This window comes from Tetrahymena thermophila (genome assembly GCF_000189635.1).
Source record: "Tetrahymena thermophila SB210 genomic scaffold scf_8254676, whole genome shotgun sequence".
Lineage (NCBI taxonomy): Eukaryota > Ciliophora > Oligohymenophorea > Hymenostomatida > Tetrahymenidae > Tetrahymena > Tetrahymena thermophila.
This window is the reverse complement of record NW_002476442.1, coordinates 61,425-73,992: the sequence shown is the minus strand read 5'-3', so window position 1 is coordinate 73,992 and position 12,568 is coordinate 61,425. Positions and strand designations below refer to the sequence as shown.

The 12,568-nt window shown below is 21.1% G+C and overlaps 6 protein-coding genes across 6 annotated transcripts; 1 reads left to right on the top strand and 5 right to left on the bottom strand. All coding sequences in view use genetic code 6, as the record gives it.

The window, feature by feature from the left end:
- Nucleotides 1-89: 89 nt before the first annotated feature.
- On the bottom strand, nucleotides 90-2,139 carry TTHERM_001192482 (oxalate/formate antiporter protein; the record flags this gene model as incomplete). Its single annotated transcript, XM_012796993.1, has 6 exons — nucleotides 90-222; nucleotides 486-575; nucleotides 836-925; nucleotides 1,190-1,279; nucleotides 1,543-1,632; nucleotides 2,111-2,139. The coding sequence occupies 6 exons, from the start codon at nucleotides 2,137-2,139 to the stop codon at nucleotides 90-92; spliced, it is 522 nt and encodes a 173-aa protein (XP_012652447.1).
- Nucleotides 2,140-3,997: 1,858 nt separating this feature from the next.
- Nucleotides 3,998-4,165, top strand: TTHERM_001192481 (hypothetical protein; the record flags this gene model as incomplete). Its single annotated transcript, XM_012796992.1, has 1 exon — nucleotides 3,998-4,165. The coding sequence occupies one exon, from the start codon at nucleotides 3,998-4,000 to the stop codon at nucleotides 4,163-4,165; it is 168 nt and encodes a 55-aa protein (XP_012652446.1).
- A 933-nt stretch (nucleotides 4,166-5,098) lies between these two features.
- TTHERM_01192480 (hypothetical protein) lies at nucleotides 5,099-5,932 on the bottom strand (the record flags this gene model as incomplete). Its single annotated transcript, XM_001013515.2, has 1 exon — nucleotides 5,099-5,932. The coding sequence occupies one exon, from the start codon at nucleotides 5,930-5,932 to the stop codon at nucleotides 5,099-5,101; it is 834 nt and encodes a 277-aa protein (XP_001013515.2).
- A 459-nt stretch (nucleotides 5,933-6,391) lies between these two features.
- Nucleotides 6,392-6,919, bottom strand: TTHERM_001192479 (hypothetical protein; the record flags this gene model as incomplete). The annotated part of the gene is made up of 1 exon (XM_012796991.1): nucleotides 6,392-6,919. Exon 1 carries the CDS (start codon nucleotides 6,866-6,868, stop codon nucleotides 6,392-6,394), a length of 477 nt encoding a protein of 158 aa, XP_012652445.1. The 5' UTR covers nucleotides 6,869-6,919.
- Nucleotides 6,920-7,538: 619 nt separating this feature from the next.
- TTHERM_01192470 (tetratricopeptide repeat protein) lies at nucleotides 7,539-9,044 on the bottom strand (the record flags this gene model as incomplete). The annotated part of the gene is made up of 1 exon (XM_001013514.1): nucleotides 7,539-9,044. One exon carries the CDS (start codon nucleotides 9,042-9,044, stop codon nucleotides 7,539-7,541), a length of 1,506 nt encoding a protein of 501 aa, XP_001013514.1.
- A 1,062-nt stretch (nucleotides 9,045-10,106) lies between these two features.
- Nucleotides 10,107-11,152, bottom strand: TTHERM_01192460 (tetratricopeptide repeat protein; the record flags this gene model as incomplete). Its single annotated transcript, XM_001013513.2, has 2 exons — nucleotides 10,107-10,124; nucleotides 10,178-11,152. 2 exons carry the CDS (start codon nucleotides 11,150-11,152, stop codon nucleotides 10,107-10,109), a joined length of 993 nt encoding a protein of 330 aa, XP_001013513.2.
- Between the last annotated feature and the right edge of the window lie 1,416 nt (nucleotides 11,153-12,568).

The window sequence follows — 12,568 nt, the reverse complement described above, 5'->3', positions numbered from 1 at the left end:
TAAATAAATTAACAAAGAAAAAACAAAAAAAAGCAAACACAATAAAAAGAAAAAGAAAATAGAACTTTATTGTTTTTAATTAGTTTTTATCATTCAAAATATTACAATCCAAAACAAATAAACTGTTTTTACCGAAGGTTAAGTGTCAAATTTGAGAGATTAATGCAATTTGCTAAACCAGAACCTAAGCCTGATGCACCTTTGTCACCAATTTTATTACCACTTTTTAAATATTGAAGAAAAAATATATCATAAAATAGTTAATTAGAAGGAAAAAATGAAGAAAAAATATGAAATAATAAGATTAATTCATTAATAATAAAAGTAAAAAATTTGAAAATCAAAGGATGAGCTAAGTAAATTAACAAAGAAAGAACAAAAAAAAACAAGCAGAATAAAAAAAGAAAGAAAAAAGAGCTTTATTGTTTTTAATTAGTTTTTATCATTCAAAATATTACAATCCAAAACAAATAAACTGTTTTTACTGAAGGTTAAGTGTCAAATTTGAGAGATTAATGCAATTTGCTAAACCAGAACCTAAGCCTGATGCACCTTTGTCACCAATTTAATTGTAACTTTTTAAATATTGAAGAAAAAATATATCATAAAATAGTTAATTAGAAGGAAAAAATGAAGAAAAAATATGAAATAAGAAGATTAATTCATTAAAAATAAAAGTAAAAATTTGAAAATCAAAGGATGAGCTAAGTAAATTAACAAAGAAAGAACAAAAAAAGCAAGCACAATAAAAAAAAAAGAAAAAAGAGCTTTATTGTTTTTAATTAGTTTTTATCATTCAAAATATTACAATCCAAAACAAATAAACTGTTTTTACCGAAGGTTAAGTGTCAAATTTGAGAGATTAATGCAATTTGCTAAACCTGAACCTAAGCCTGATGCACCTTTGTCACCAATTTTATTACTACTATTTAAATATTGAAGAAAAAATATATCATAAAATAGTTAATTAGAAGGAAAAAATGAAGAAAAAATATGAAAGTAATAAGATTAATTCATTAATAATAAAAGTAAAAAATTTGAAAATAAAAAGATGAGCTAAATAAATTAACAAAGAAAAAACAAAAAAAAGCAAACACAATAAAAAGAAAAAGAAAATAGAGCTTTATTGTTTTTAATTAGTTTTTATCATTCAAAATATTACAATCCAAAACAAATAAACTGTTTTTACCGAAGGTTAAGTGTCAAATTTGAGAGATTAATGCAATTTGCTAAACCAGAACCTAAGCCTGATGCACCTTCGTCACCAATTTTATTACAACTTTTTAAATATTGAAGAAAAAATATATCATAAAATAGTTAATTAGAAGGAAAAAATGAAGAAAAAATATGAAATAATAAGATTAATTCATTAATAATAAAAGTAAAAAATTTGAAAATCAAAGGATGAGCTAAGTAAATTAACAAAGAAAGAACAAAAAAAAGCAAGCACAATAAAAAGAAAAAGAAAAAAGAGCTTTATTGTTTTTAATTAGTTTTTATCATTCAAAATATCACAATCCAAAACAAATAAACTGTTTTTACCGAAGGTTAAGTGTCAAATTTGAGAGATTAATGCAATTTGCTAAACCAGAACCTAAGCCTGATGCACCTTCGTCACCAATTTAATTCTCACTTTTTAAATATTGAAGAAAAAATATATCATAAAATAGTTAATTAGAAGGAAAAAATGAAGAAAAAATATGAAATAATAAGATTAATTCATTAATAATAAAAGTAAAAAATTTGAAAATCAAAGGATGAGCTAAGTAAATTAACAAAGAAAGAACAAAAAAAAGCAAGCACAATAAAAAGAAAAAGAAAAAAGAGCTTTATTGTTTTTAATTAGTTTTTATCATTCAAAATATCACAATCCAAAACAAATAAACTGTTTTTATAGAAGGTAAAGAGTCTAATTTGAGAGATTAATGCAATTTGCTAAATAAAATTTTTCAAAAATTTTTTTTTTTTAAATGGTATGTTATAAGAATATAGGTATTTATAAAATATTTGAAATTTTGCATTTCGTGAATTTAAAGTATTCTAAAAACTCAAAAATAAAGCTGTTTTAAGCTAATTTAGCTTTATTTATTATGTTTTTAAAATATATTACATTTTACCTTTTATAAATTAAATAGGCATTTCACTCTCGTTAATTAGAAGGAAAAAATGAAGAAAAAATATGAAATAATAAGATTTATTAATAATTAATAAAATTATCAATGAATGAGAAAAAAAGAAAACATAATAAATAGAAAAGAAATCAAATAAACTAAAAGAGCTTTAATGTTTTAAATTAATTTTTATAATTAAAAATATTACAATCCAAAACTAATAAACTGCTTTTTTAAGTGTAAGTTTTAATAGCAAAAAATGAAGAAAAAATATCAAAATAAAAAATGAATAACAAATAATAATTGAAATGAAAATTAAGTTAAAAAAGCTAAAAAATTTTTATTTTAATAAAAATCAATGAATATAGATAATAATTTCTATAATAAAAATTATTTAAAAAAATAAATTTAAATTTAATTATATAAAAAATATTAATAATAATCAAAATAATATTATTTAATTAAATATACCTTAGATCAATATGGAGAACCTAATGAGATAAAAGTTAAGAGCTTATGAACTTTTTTTATTAATTTATATAAATTTAAAGGATATTAATTAAAAAATTAATAATTACTTATTTTAATTCGAGGTAATGTTTAATCTATTATATCATTTATTTTTTTTTCAAAAATATTGTAAAGAAATTTATGAAAACTAATTAATTAATTATAAAAGGATAAAAAGAACAAATAAATATAATAATTAATTAATTATCAATTATTAATTTATATATTTTGTTTTATGAACAGATATCACATAAAATTATTTAACATTCATTATTTAAACTTAATATTTGTATTTAAAAAATATACTTAGAAATATAAATAGTAGGAATTAGAGATGGACAGTTATTTATTTAGTCATATTTGAAAAACTAAATTTAGCTAATATTGTGATTTGCCTATAGCCCTGAAAAAAGGCAGTGCCATAGGGTACTATATATATATAATGTAATAAATAGTAATTAATAAATTTTGCTTTTCTTTCAATTAAATTTGTAATTTAGTTTGTTAATTATCAAATATTTCAAATTTCATCAAAAATTTGCTATTAGTTATCTAAAGAAATCAATATCATCAAAGACTAAATTTTAATAAAATAAAACAAAGATGGAATTACTTCTACTTTTCCAAAAAAATAAATTTGTAATAAAATAATTATAATAATTTATGAACTATCTTCTAAAAGTTAGGATATTAAATAATCTTTGTCATAATATTTTTATTTAATGAAGAAAATTTCATATTTTTGCTTCATAAATATTATATTTTATTTAATGTATAGATTTAACAAAAATGAATGTTTTATGCAGGAAATAGGTTTTTAACCATTTAATTTTATAAATATTTTGATTAAAATAAAAATTATTGTATTTATCATTAGATTTAGCAAATTTTGACATTGTTAATTTCACCTTTTATAGGTTTTGATATCATTTTCTTTTAAAACAATTATCTACAGATATAATTCAAATTCAAGAATGATGAACTTTAAAATTTTCTTTATAATATATTAATGATAAAAGCGTATGGCAACATGCTAAACTACTGAAAAAAATCGTATTTTTATACTTTGATTATGTTATTATATGCTTTAGATGAAATCTTAGGCTACATTTTTAATTTTAAATCTATCACTCAAGTGGAAATTAGATGTTATTAACTCATAAACATAAAAGAAGCAATTAGATCTATTTTTATAAAAACTAAATTTAATTAATAATATTTTTCTGAAAACCATAAATATCAAATAGCGAATTTTTTATATAAAGGAAAACTCTTTCTTGATAAGAATTTCTTTAAGACTGTACTTATACAGGATCTTTCTTATAGTAATTACTTACTGTAAGTTTCTTCATTTGAAGACAACAACTCAATCTAGGATGATTAAAAGGACACTCTCATCCGTAAATGGGATACAGAAACCATTAGTATTTTATTCTCTTCGGAGAATAGGTATTTTTGCGTTTCACGATGATCATCCATCGCTGTGTTTGACCGATCGTCTATACGAAAAGTCACCAGTGGTTGGAGGGTGTGAGTGCTTCTGACTAGATTCAAAAAACTCCCTTAATTAATCAAACAAAAAAAATCTTTTCTTCTTAATATAAACACAAATTATTCTATTAAAAATAACTACTTAAAAGCATATTTTAATTTGAAAATTTTCATAAATAATAATATCAGTAAAGAAATAAAATTATATTTTTGAAATTCAATCAAATTTTAAATTAAAAACATTTTATAATCAATCTCAAGCAAATTCCAATTTTATTTGTTAATGAAAATCAATAATAAGTTTTTTATATTTCAAGATAAAATTAATAATATTTTACTTGATGAAACAATAAATACCTTAATATAATACTTGATGATGAATTAATTAAAAAAAAAATTTTATATTACTTTTAACTAAGTTGTTACTAAAATATAATCTAATCTATTTTTTCATTATATTTTATGTAGAGTTGTATTATTTATTTTTGTAAAATTGATATATTTAATATTGAAGTATTTATTTCTTTTGCAAAATTTTTGTAAAAAGCAAATATTTGACTTGACCAGTTAAAATTAAATTGAAGTATTTATTTACTTCTCACTTAAAATAAACTTTAAAAATATTATAAATAAAACACTATTCTAAAAGTTAGATTATGATAAAAACTCATTAATACCAAATAAATCTAAAAAATTTATTTTTAATTACTTGAATTTTTTAGAAATTAGGAATTAAACATTTTAAAAAATTGCAAATAAAATTCTCTTGAAAAGTTAAAATTAATTTAATTCAATTAAAAATTTTGTAAATAAAGAGTAGATATTTTATATATTGAATATTAAACAATTCTTTCTGGAACTAACTAAATATACAACATAATAATTAAATTTTATTAAATCTCTTTTATTAAAATAAATATAAAAGGTAAAGTTGAATTATTTATTTATTTATCTATCAGTCTATTATAATTTTTAGTGATTACAATTCATTATTTGCATTCGTCGGTAAAACAATTAAAACTAGCAAAACCATTTCCATCAGGTTACTAAATATCCCATGGACCATAATACTCATCTTCTTTTTCTAGTTTCTTTTTATTAAGAATTTATGAATGGTTTTATTCTGCCGCTTCACTTTTGTTTTTTTAATGAAATACACTATTCGTACTATGTCTTTATAGTTTTGAAAAATTATGGTGATTTTTCTGATTAATATTTTACAAATTCTATTTTAGGTGTGTAAAATATTGCTTTTTATAACTTGTTTTATCAAAATTTAACACATTTTTGTGAATATTTTTAATTTTTTCCATCAGTTCTGATTTGTTAAAAGTTGAATGATCCATTTTAGAATCTTCATTTTGCATGTTGTTTTTAGAACTTTCATCTAATTAGCTGCTTCGTGATGAATTCATACCTTAAGTGTTGATAATTTAAGACATTCTTTGTATTGATATTTGCTAATTAAAAGAATTTAATTAGCTTTATTAACTTGTCTATCCACTTTGTATTAAATTATTGGTTGATTAATTTTTTACTATCGTTGTGCTTTAATTTGCCAAAAATTTCTCTGAAAAATTCCTCTTTAAAGCAACTTCATTTGCTATGCAATTTTGATCTGCTTATTATGATTAGGATTTACTTTACTAAAATTTTTAATAGTTTTTAAGATTAATTATTTAGCTTAGTTTTTTTAATTTAAAATATTTGTTGATGTTTTAATCACTATTCAAAGTTTAATCAATATTTTTCTTTGCCTCTGCATAGTGAGGTGTATTCTTTTCAAGTAGTTACTGCCTTTTTTCTAGAGCTTCTTTCATAATCTCCAAGCAATTCTTTGATTAAGTTTTAAAGTTATAAGATCCTCTTTAAGTAGAATTGTGACTGCTTTATTAATAACTATTTCCTTAGCTATAAAGTATGCTTGTTTGCATGTTTTTTTAAGAAAAGTTTCTCTTCATTCCTTGCTGAAGAAAAAATTATTAAGATTCAATAGCGGAGTTTGATATCCTTTAGGATTTAAGCTAAAGCGAATTCTAATTATATTTTTAATACTAATTCTATGGCTCAATCCTATTTGTGATTATTTTTATTACTTTTTTCCCCTTTTAATCCTATTAAATCCTTTGCTTTTCCTGCTGTTCATTGATTTGACTGAGACTTGCTTACTATTTTGCTGCTTCCTATTCAGTTAGCTTACGTTAAATAAAGCTTTTTTTTAGTGATTCTAGTAAATTATTTTATTGAGTGTTAAGTTAATTATCTTGCTACTCTTGACTTCATAGCTATTATGTTTTAATTGGAATTTTTCCCGTTTGTTATAATGCAGCTTGCTAAATTTAACTTTGAGATGAAGTAATATTGTTTTAATGCATAACATCAGATGGAAAACGCTTACTTGTTTTTTATATATTTAGTATGCTTTCTTATTCTCTCAAAAGGTATTATTGCAGATTCTAAGAATTTATTTATATTTTATCTTCATACCTCACAAATTTTTCATCTGTATTACTTGGAATTTGCACTCTCTAAACCTAATTTTCCTCATTTTGCTTTAAATTATTGTTATTGAAGGAAAAGTTTCTGCGAATAACATTAGCATTTTACTTAGATGGAGTTAAGCACGATTAATTCATATTGCTTGAGTTTACTAAAGATTTCTAATTGTCGATTTTAAAATTCTCTAAGAAGTTATTGCTCTTCTTAATTAGGCTTCTAATTATATTTTATTTGCTTTTACTGCTTATGTCTTTCATATTTGGCTTGTTAATTAAATAAACAATTAATTTAGTTCTACTTATTTTTCTTCTATAATACTAAATGTTCTTTTTTTTCTAAAAATTGAATCATAATTACATTATCTATTTATTTTTAAAACGCAATTCATATCACATACATAATTACATACATGCACATACAACAAATATAGTTTTATTTTAGAAAATATCTGCCATCCTATAAAACAACCTTAATACCTTCCTTAGAAGGAATATATTAAAAATTAGGTATATTCTTTCGTTTATTAATCTATTAAATTTACTTATTTGTATAAAAATATAATACAAAATTGATTAAATTATTTATTAGGAAGCTAAATATTCAATTTTGCTGTTTTAAATAAAGTACAATCAAATATTTATAAATACTGTAAGTAGTCTTATTAATAAGTCTAAAATGACTTTTATGGATGAACTTTAATTTTATTAATATATTTTTTATTGCAGTAGTTAAAACTAAGATTTTAGAAATGGCTTGACTACAGTGCTTTGATACACTATATATAATAGTTAAAAAAGATATTATAAATGCAAAATAAAATGATATTATATTATAACCTTTAAAAAATAAATAAGTGATTAAGAAAATAAATAAAAATATTTGAATTATTTATAAAATAAATTTTTTAATTTTAAACAAAATATTTAATCAATCCAAATACAAATCAAAGTGAGAATATTAAGACTAAAAGGTTAAATTTTCTTATATGTATTTTTTATATGCTTAAATCTAAAGATGCTCTCTAAAGGTATCCAATTTATATTAGAAAAGACCTTTTATATTGTTATCAGCTATGTCTTTTGTTATTTATTCAATTTTTAAAATAAACTTTTCTTGCTATTTATTGATAATTTCTATTACCTTTTTGAGAGCTACAAGCTTTTTGTTTATTATATAATTTATATTTTAAATTTCATTGCTGTAATTATAATAGGAACTTTATTTGTTAAATGCATTAAAAAATTCCTCCAGAGAATTGGAGTATTTGCCTAACCTAAAGTAACAGAAAGCTATATTGGAATTGCACATTATTGAGACATATTGATAATTTTATTTTTGCTATGATAATCTATATTATACTATAGCCTCTTCATATCTTTCGAATACTTCATAGCAATCACCTAACTTACTATAATAATAACCATCTTCAGGACTAATCTCAATACATTTATTTAAATTTGTTATTGCAGTGTCAGCATCGTCACTATCTATTGCAATTTGAGCTAGTGTATCATAATTTTCTAAAATTTCTGGATCAATACTAATTCCTTCATTAAGAATTTTTATGGCTTCATCTATTTAGTCATTCAAATATAAAAACCTACCATATTTATGGCAAGACTAAGCTGATCTTGGCTAAATATCATAAGACCTTTTGTAATATTCTTACTCTTTTTATGGGTTTCCATTTTCACTATAATAATTGGCCAAATTATGTAGGATAACATGATTATTTGGGCAATTCTACTCAGCCTCCTTATATAATTACTCAACTTTTTCATTAAGCCCTTTTTAATTAAATATTATAGCAAGGTTATTTGCGATTCCTGGAAACTTTGGGTTTAGATTGTACAAAAGCTAACCCCATTTCTCTGCTTCGTCAATTTTTTGTTTGTTATAATAAATCCATGTCAAAAAACTCATAATATCTTGCTTATAATCATCTAATAATTCATGAGCTTTTTCTAAGTCTGCTATACATTACAAATTTCCTTCTTCTCTATTGGTTTTAAAATACTAATATGTTCCTTTTCCTAAAAGATAAATTCCTAATTCATAGGATTCATTATTTTCGTTTTGCTCTCTATAAGCTTCATAAATTTTCAAAAGAGTTTGATTGATCATCTCTGTTTGTACTACATTTATGTAAAATATCTAAATTAAGCACAATACAGTTGTTAAAACATCAATACTATCTACTTTATCTCCCTTAATCTTTTCCCTTTCTTCAATCATTTTTTGAAAACATTAGTTAGCTTATTTAAACTATGAAAGTTCAAATAAGCTTAAAGTTTTATACAATTAAAGAGTTTAATGGCAAAGCAAACTTCTATCTTAATCATGCTAATCTACTACATCTATGCACTTTTACACTTCATAGTTTAAGTAATTTAACTTTACTTACTTCATCAAATCGATTTCAAAACTGTTCATTTCGATCTATCTATCTATTTTTAACTATCTATTGTTAATAAATATCTTATTTTATAAAAATAATCTTGTTTTTTCTATATTATTTATAAAAAGTAAATGAATTCATCTAATATTTAGATCAGAATTTTAAAATGTAATTTAATTTTTGTGTTATTAACATATTTCAAAAACAATTATCTAGAATTCAACATATATCACTATTTAATTAAATGTGTTTCTGATAGACATCTATCTTTTTATCAAATAAATTTTTGAAAATTAACAGAAAGATATTCTAGGAAATATTAAAAAAATTATTAAATATTTGCATAAAACACTGGTAACTTTGAGAACAATTATCAAATAAACTAAAGTAATACAAATAGTTTTAATATTTATAGTACTTCCATAAATTAGATTAAATTAATAAATAATAATTTGTTAAATTTAGGATTTAAAGCCTTTTTCATTATGTTTAAAATATAATTTATAATTTTTAAATGATATTATTTATTTTTAATAATAATTTTATGATTATAAGTATTAATTTTTTGATTTTACTTTTATTGACAAATTAAAATAGTAAAAATAAATTATTTAATTTTCTGAAGAATATAAAAAATCAATTTTAATTTTTTATTTTCCTTATTATACAAAAAAATTTGTATATAATACTCTATATTAAATCAAAGAGATTTTTAATTAATATATTTAAAATATTTTATTATATATTTTCATAAAATTTGATAATAAAATTGAGATTAATTTCAATCTAAATATAAATCTATATGAGAATACTATGATTAAAATGTTATATTTTATTGAATATGTTTTTGATATGCTTTAATCTAAATACACTCTTTAAAAATATCTAATTTATATTAAAAAAGATCCTTTAGGTTTTTATCTTAAATGCCTTCTTTAATTTATTAAAACTTAATGACACATTTATCTTCCTATTTATTTATTAAATTAATTGCATCTTTTAATGATATATAATCATTTATTAGAGTGTATATATTATAAATGATAGGTAAATAATCATATTTTGAGCTGGCTATTTTGAAAGTGTTAAAATATTCTTCAATACTTTTTAAGTAACTATGTTAAATATAATAAGAATGTGCTATTTCTGCTTAACAGTCTACTTTTACTTTTTTGTATGTTTATTTTTAAATGGACATATTATACTAATCTATAGCTTCATTATATCTTTGGCACTATTTAAGGCACTCGGCTAATTTATAATAGCAATATCCTTCGTCTGGACTTATTTCTACACATTTCTACAAATAATTGATTGCATTACCAAAATCATTATCATCAATTGCTATATTTGCAAGTTGCTAATAATTTCCTAAAACTTCTGAATCGATACTGATGCCTTCGTTGAACATTTTTACAGCTTCTTCTTTTTTATTGTGCTTGTAATTAAATATGCCATATCTGAGACAAGAAAAAGCTGATCTAGGTTATATTTCATAGGCTCTTTTGCAATATTCTTCTTCTTTTTAAGTATCTCCCATATCTCTATAAACATTAGCCAAATTACGAAGAACTACATGATTATTAGGGCAGGATAACTCCTCTTCTGAATAAAGTTTTACTGCTTCTTCAAACTATTTCTTATCCACATACAAAGATGCTAGATTATTTGCAATCCCTGGATACTTAGGATTTAGGTTATATAATAATTAACCCCATTTTTCTGATTCACTTATATTTCCTTTGATATGATGCATCTACTGCAAACTGCTAAGAATGTCTTGCTTATAATCATCTAACAAGATATATGCCTTTTCCATATCAGCTAAAAAAGAAATATTATCTTCATCTCTAAACGTATTTAAGAATTAGTAAATTCCTTTACCAAATAGATAAACACCTGCTTCATATGAATCCTTATTTTCGTTTTACTCCTTATATTGCTCGCAAACTTTCAAAAGCTATTTGTTGGCTTTTTCGCATTTTCCACTATTAAAACAAAACAGCTAATTTAAATATAAAATGATTGTTATAACGTCTATAGAATCTATTTTATCTCCTTTTTCCTTTTGCCTTTCTTCAATCATTTCTTCAAAATTTTAAATAGCTTGTTTAAAGTAGCTTAGTTCAAATAAGCTTAGCATCTTATATAACTAAAGATTTTAATGGCAAATAAAACTTCTGTTTTTGTCAAACTATTCTACTTTACTTAAGCAATCAGCAATTTAGTTGTTAAAAAAATATTATTTGATTTCCTTGACTAAACTTGTTTCTAAACTATTCATTTTTAAACAATAAGGATTTTATCAATTTCTTTTGCTTAATAATAATTAAACTTCTTAAAAAAAACAAAAAAAATTATGAATTTTTTAATTAATTATATTTGATAGATATTAATCCTATTTTAATACATAAATTGATCAAAGATTTTTTTGTAAATATATTTGTAAAATTCATCAAGTAATTAGAATATTTTTGTTTCATTTTTATATGAACATTTAGAATTTATTCTATTATCTCTATTTTTACTAAAACATGAATACAAAATATTTCATTTATCTAGATTTTATTTATTTATTTCAAAATTATCTTCTTTTGTATGTCCTTCTCTTAAAATATCAAATTTTTCTATCTCATTAATTAAGGTAGCCCTCCACCCCTATTTTTCTCTTAAATTAAAATATTTGGAGAAGAAAAATTTTTATAATAAACCTATAGAACCTAAAACGTTTTATTTATAAATTATCTCCTTATATCTATATAAATACATAATAAAACAAATAAAAATATATATAAACAAAATAAAATTTAATTTTAATTTTAAGATGTATTCTGAGTGCATTTATATGTGCGAGTATTTCTATTCTATTCTGCACCAATTAAATTCCTACTTTTTAAATATTGAAGAAAAATATATCATTAAATAGTTAATTAGAAGGAAAAAATGAAGAAAAAATATTAAATAATAAGATTAATTAATTAATAATAAAAGCAAAAATTGAAAATAAAATTATGATTTAAAGTAACAAATGTACAACAAAAAAAAGCAAGCACAATAAAAAGAAAAAAGAGCTTTATTGTTTTAAATTAGTTTTTATAATTAAAAATATCACTATCCAAAACAAATAAACTGTTTTTACCGAAGTTCAAGTTTCAAATTTAAGAGATTAATGCACTTTGCTAAAGCAAAACCTAAACCTGATGCACCCATTGCACCAATTTAATTTTTACTTTTTAAATATTGAAGAAGAAATATATCATTAAATAGTTAATTAGAAGGAAAAAATGAAATAATAAGATTAATTAATAATTAGTAAAATTAATTAACCAAAAATGAAAAAAAAAAAAGATATCACAATAAAAAGAAAAGGAAAATAAATCAAATAAATTAAAAGAGCTTTAATGTTTTAAATTAACTTTTATTATTAAAATATTACAATCCAAAACAAATATACTGCATTTATTAAGTTTAAGTTTTAATAGTAAAAAATAAAGAAAAAAGATCAAATAATAAAAAATGAATAATAAATAATTAAAAATAAAAATGAAAATTAAGTTAA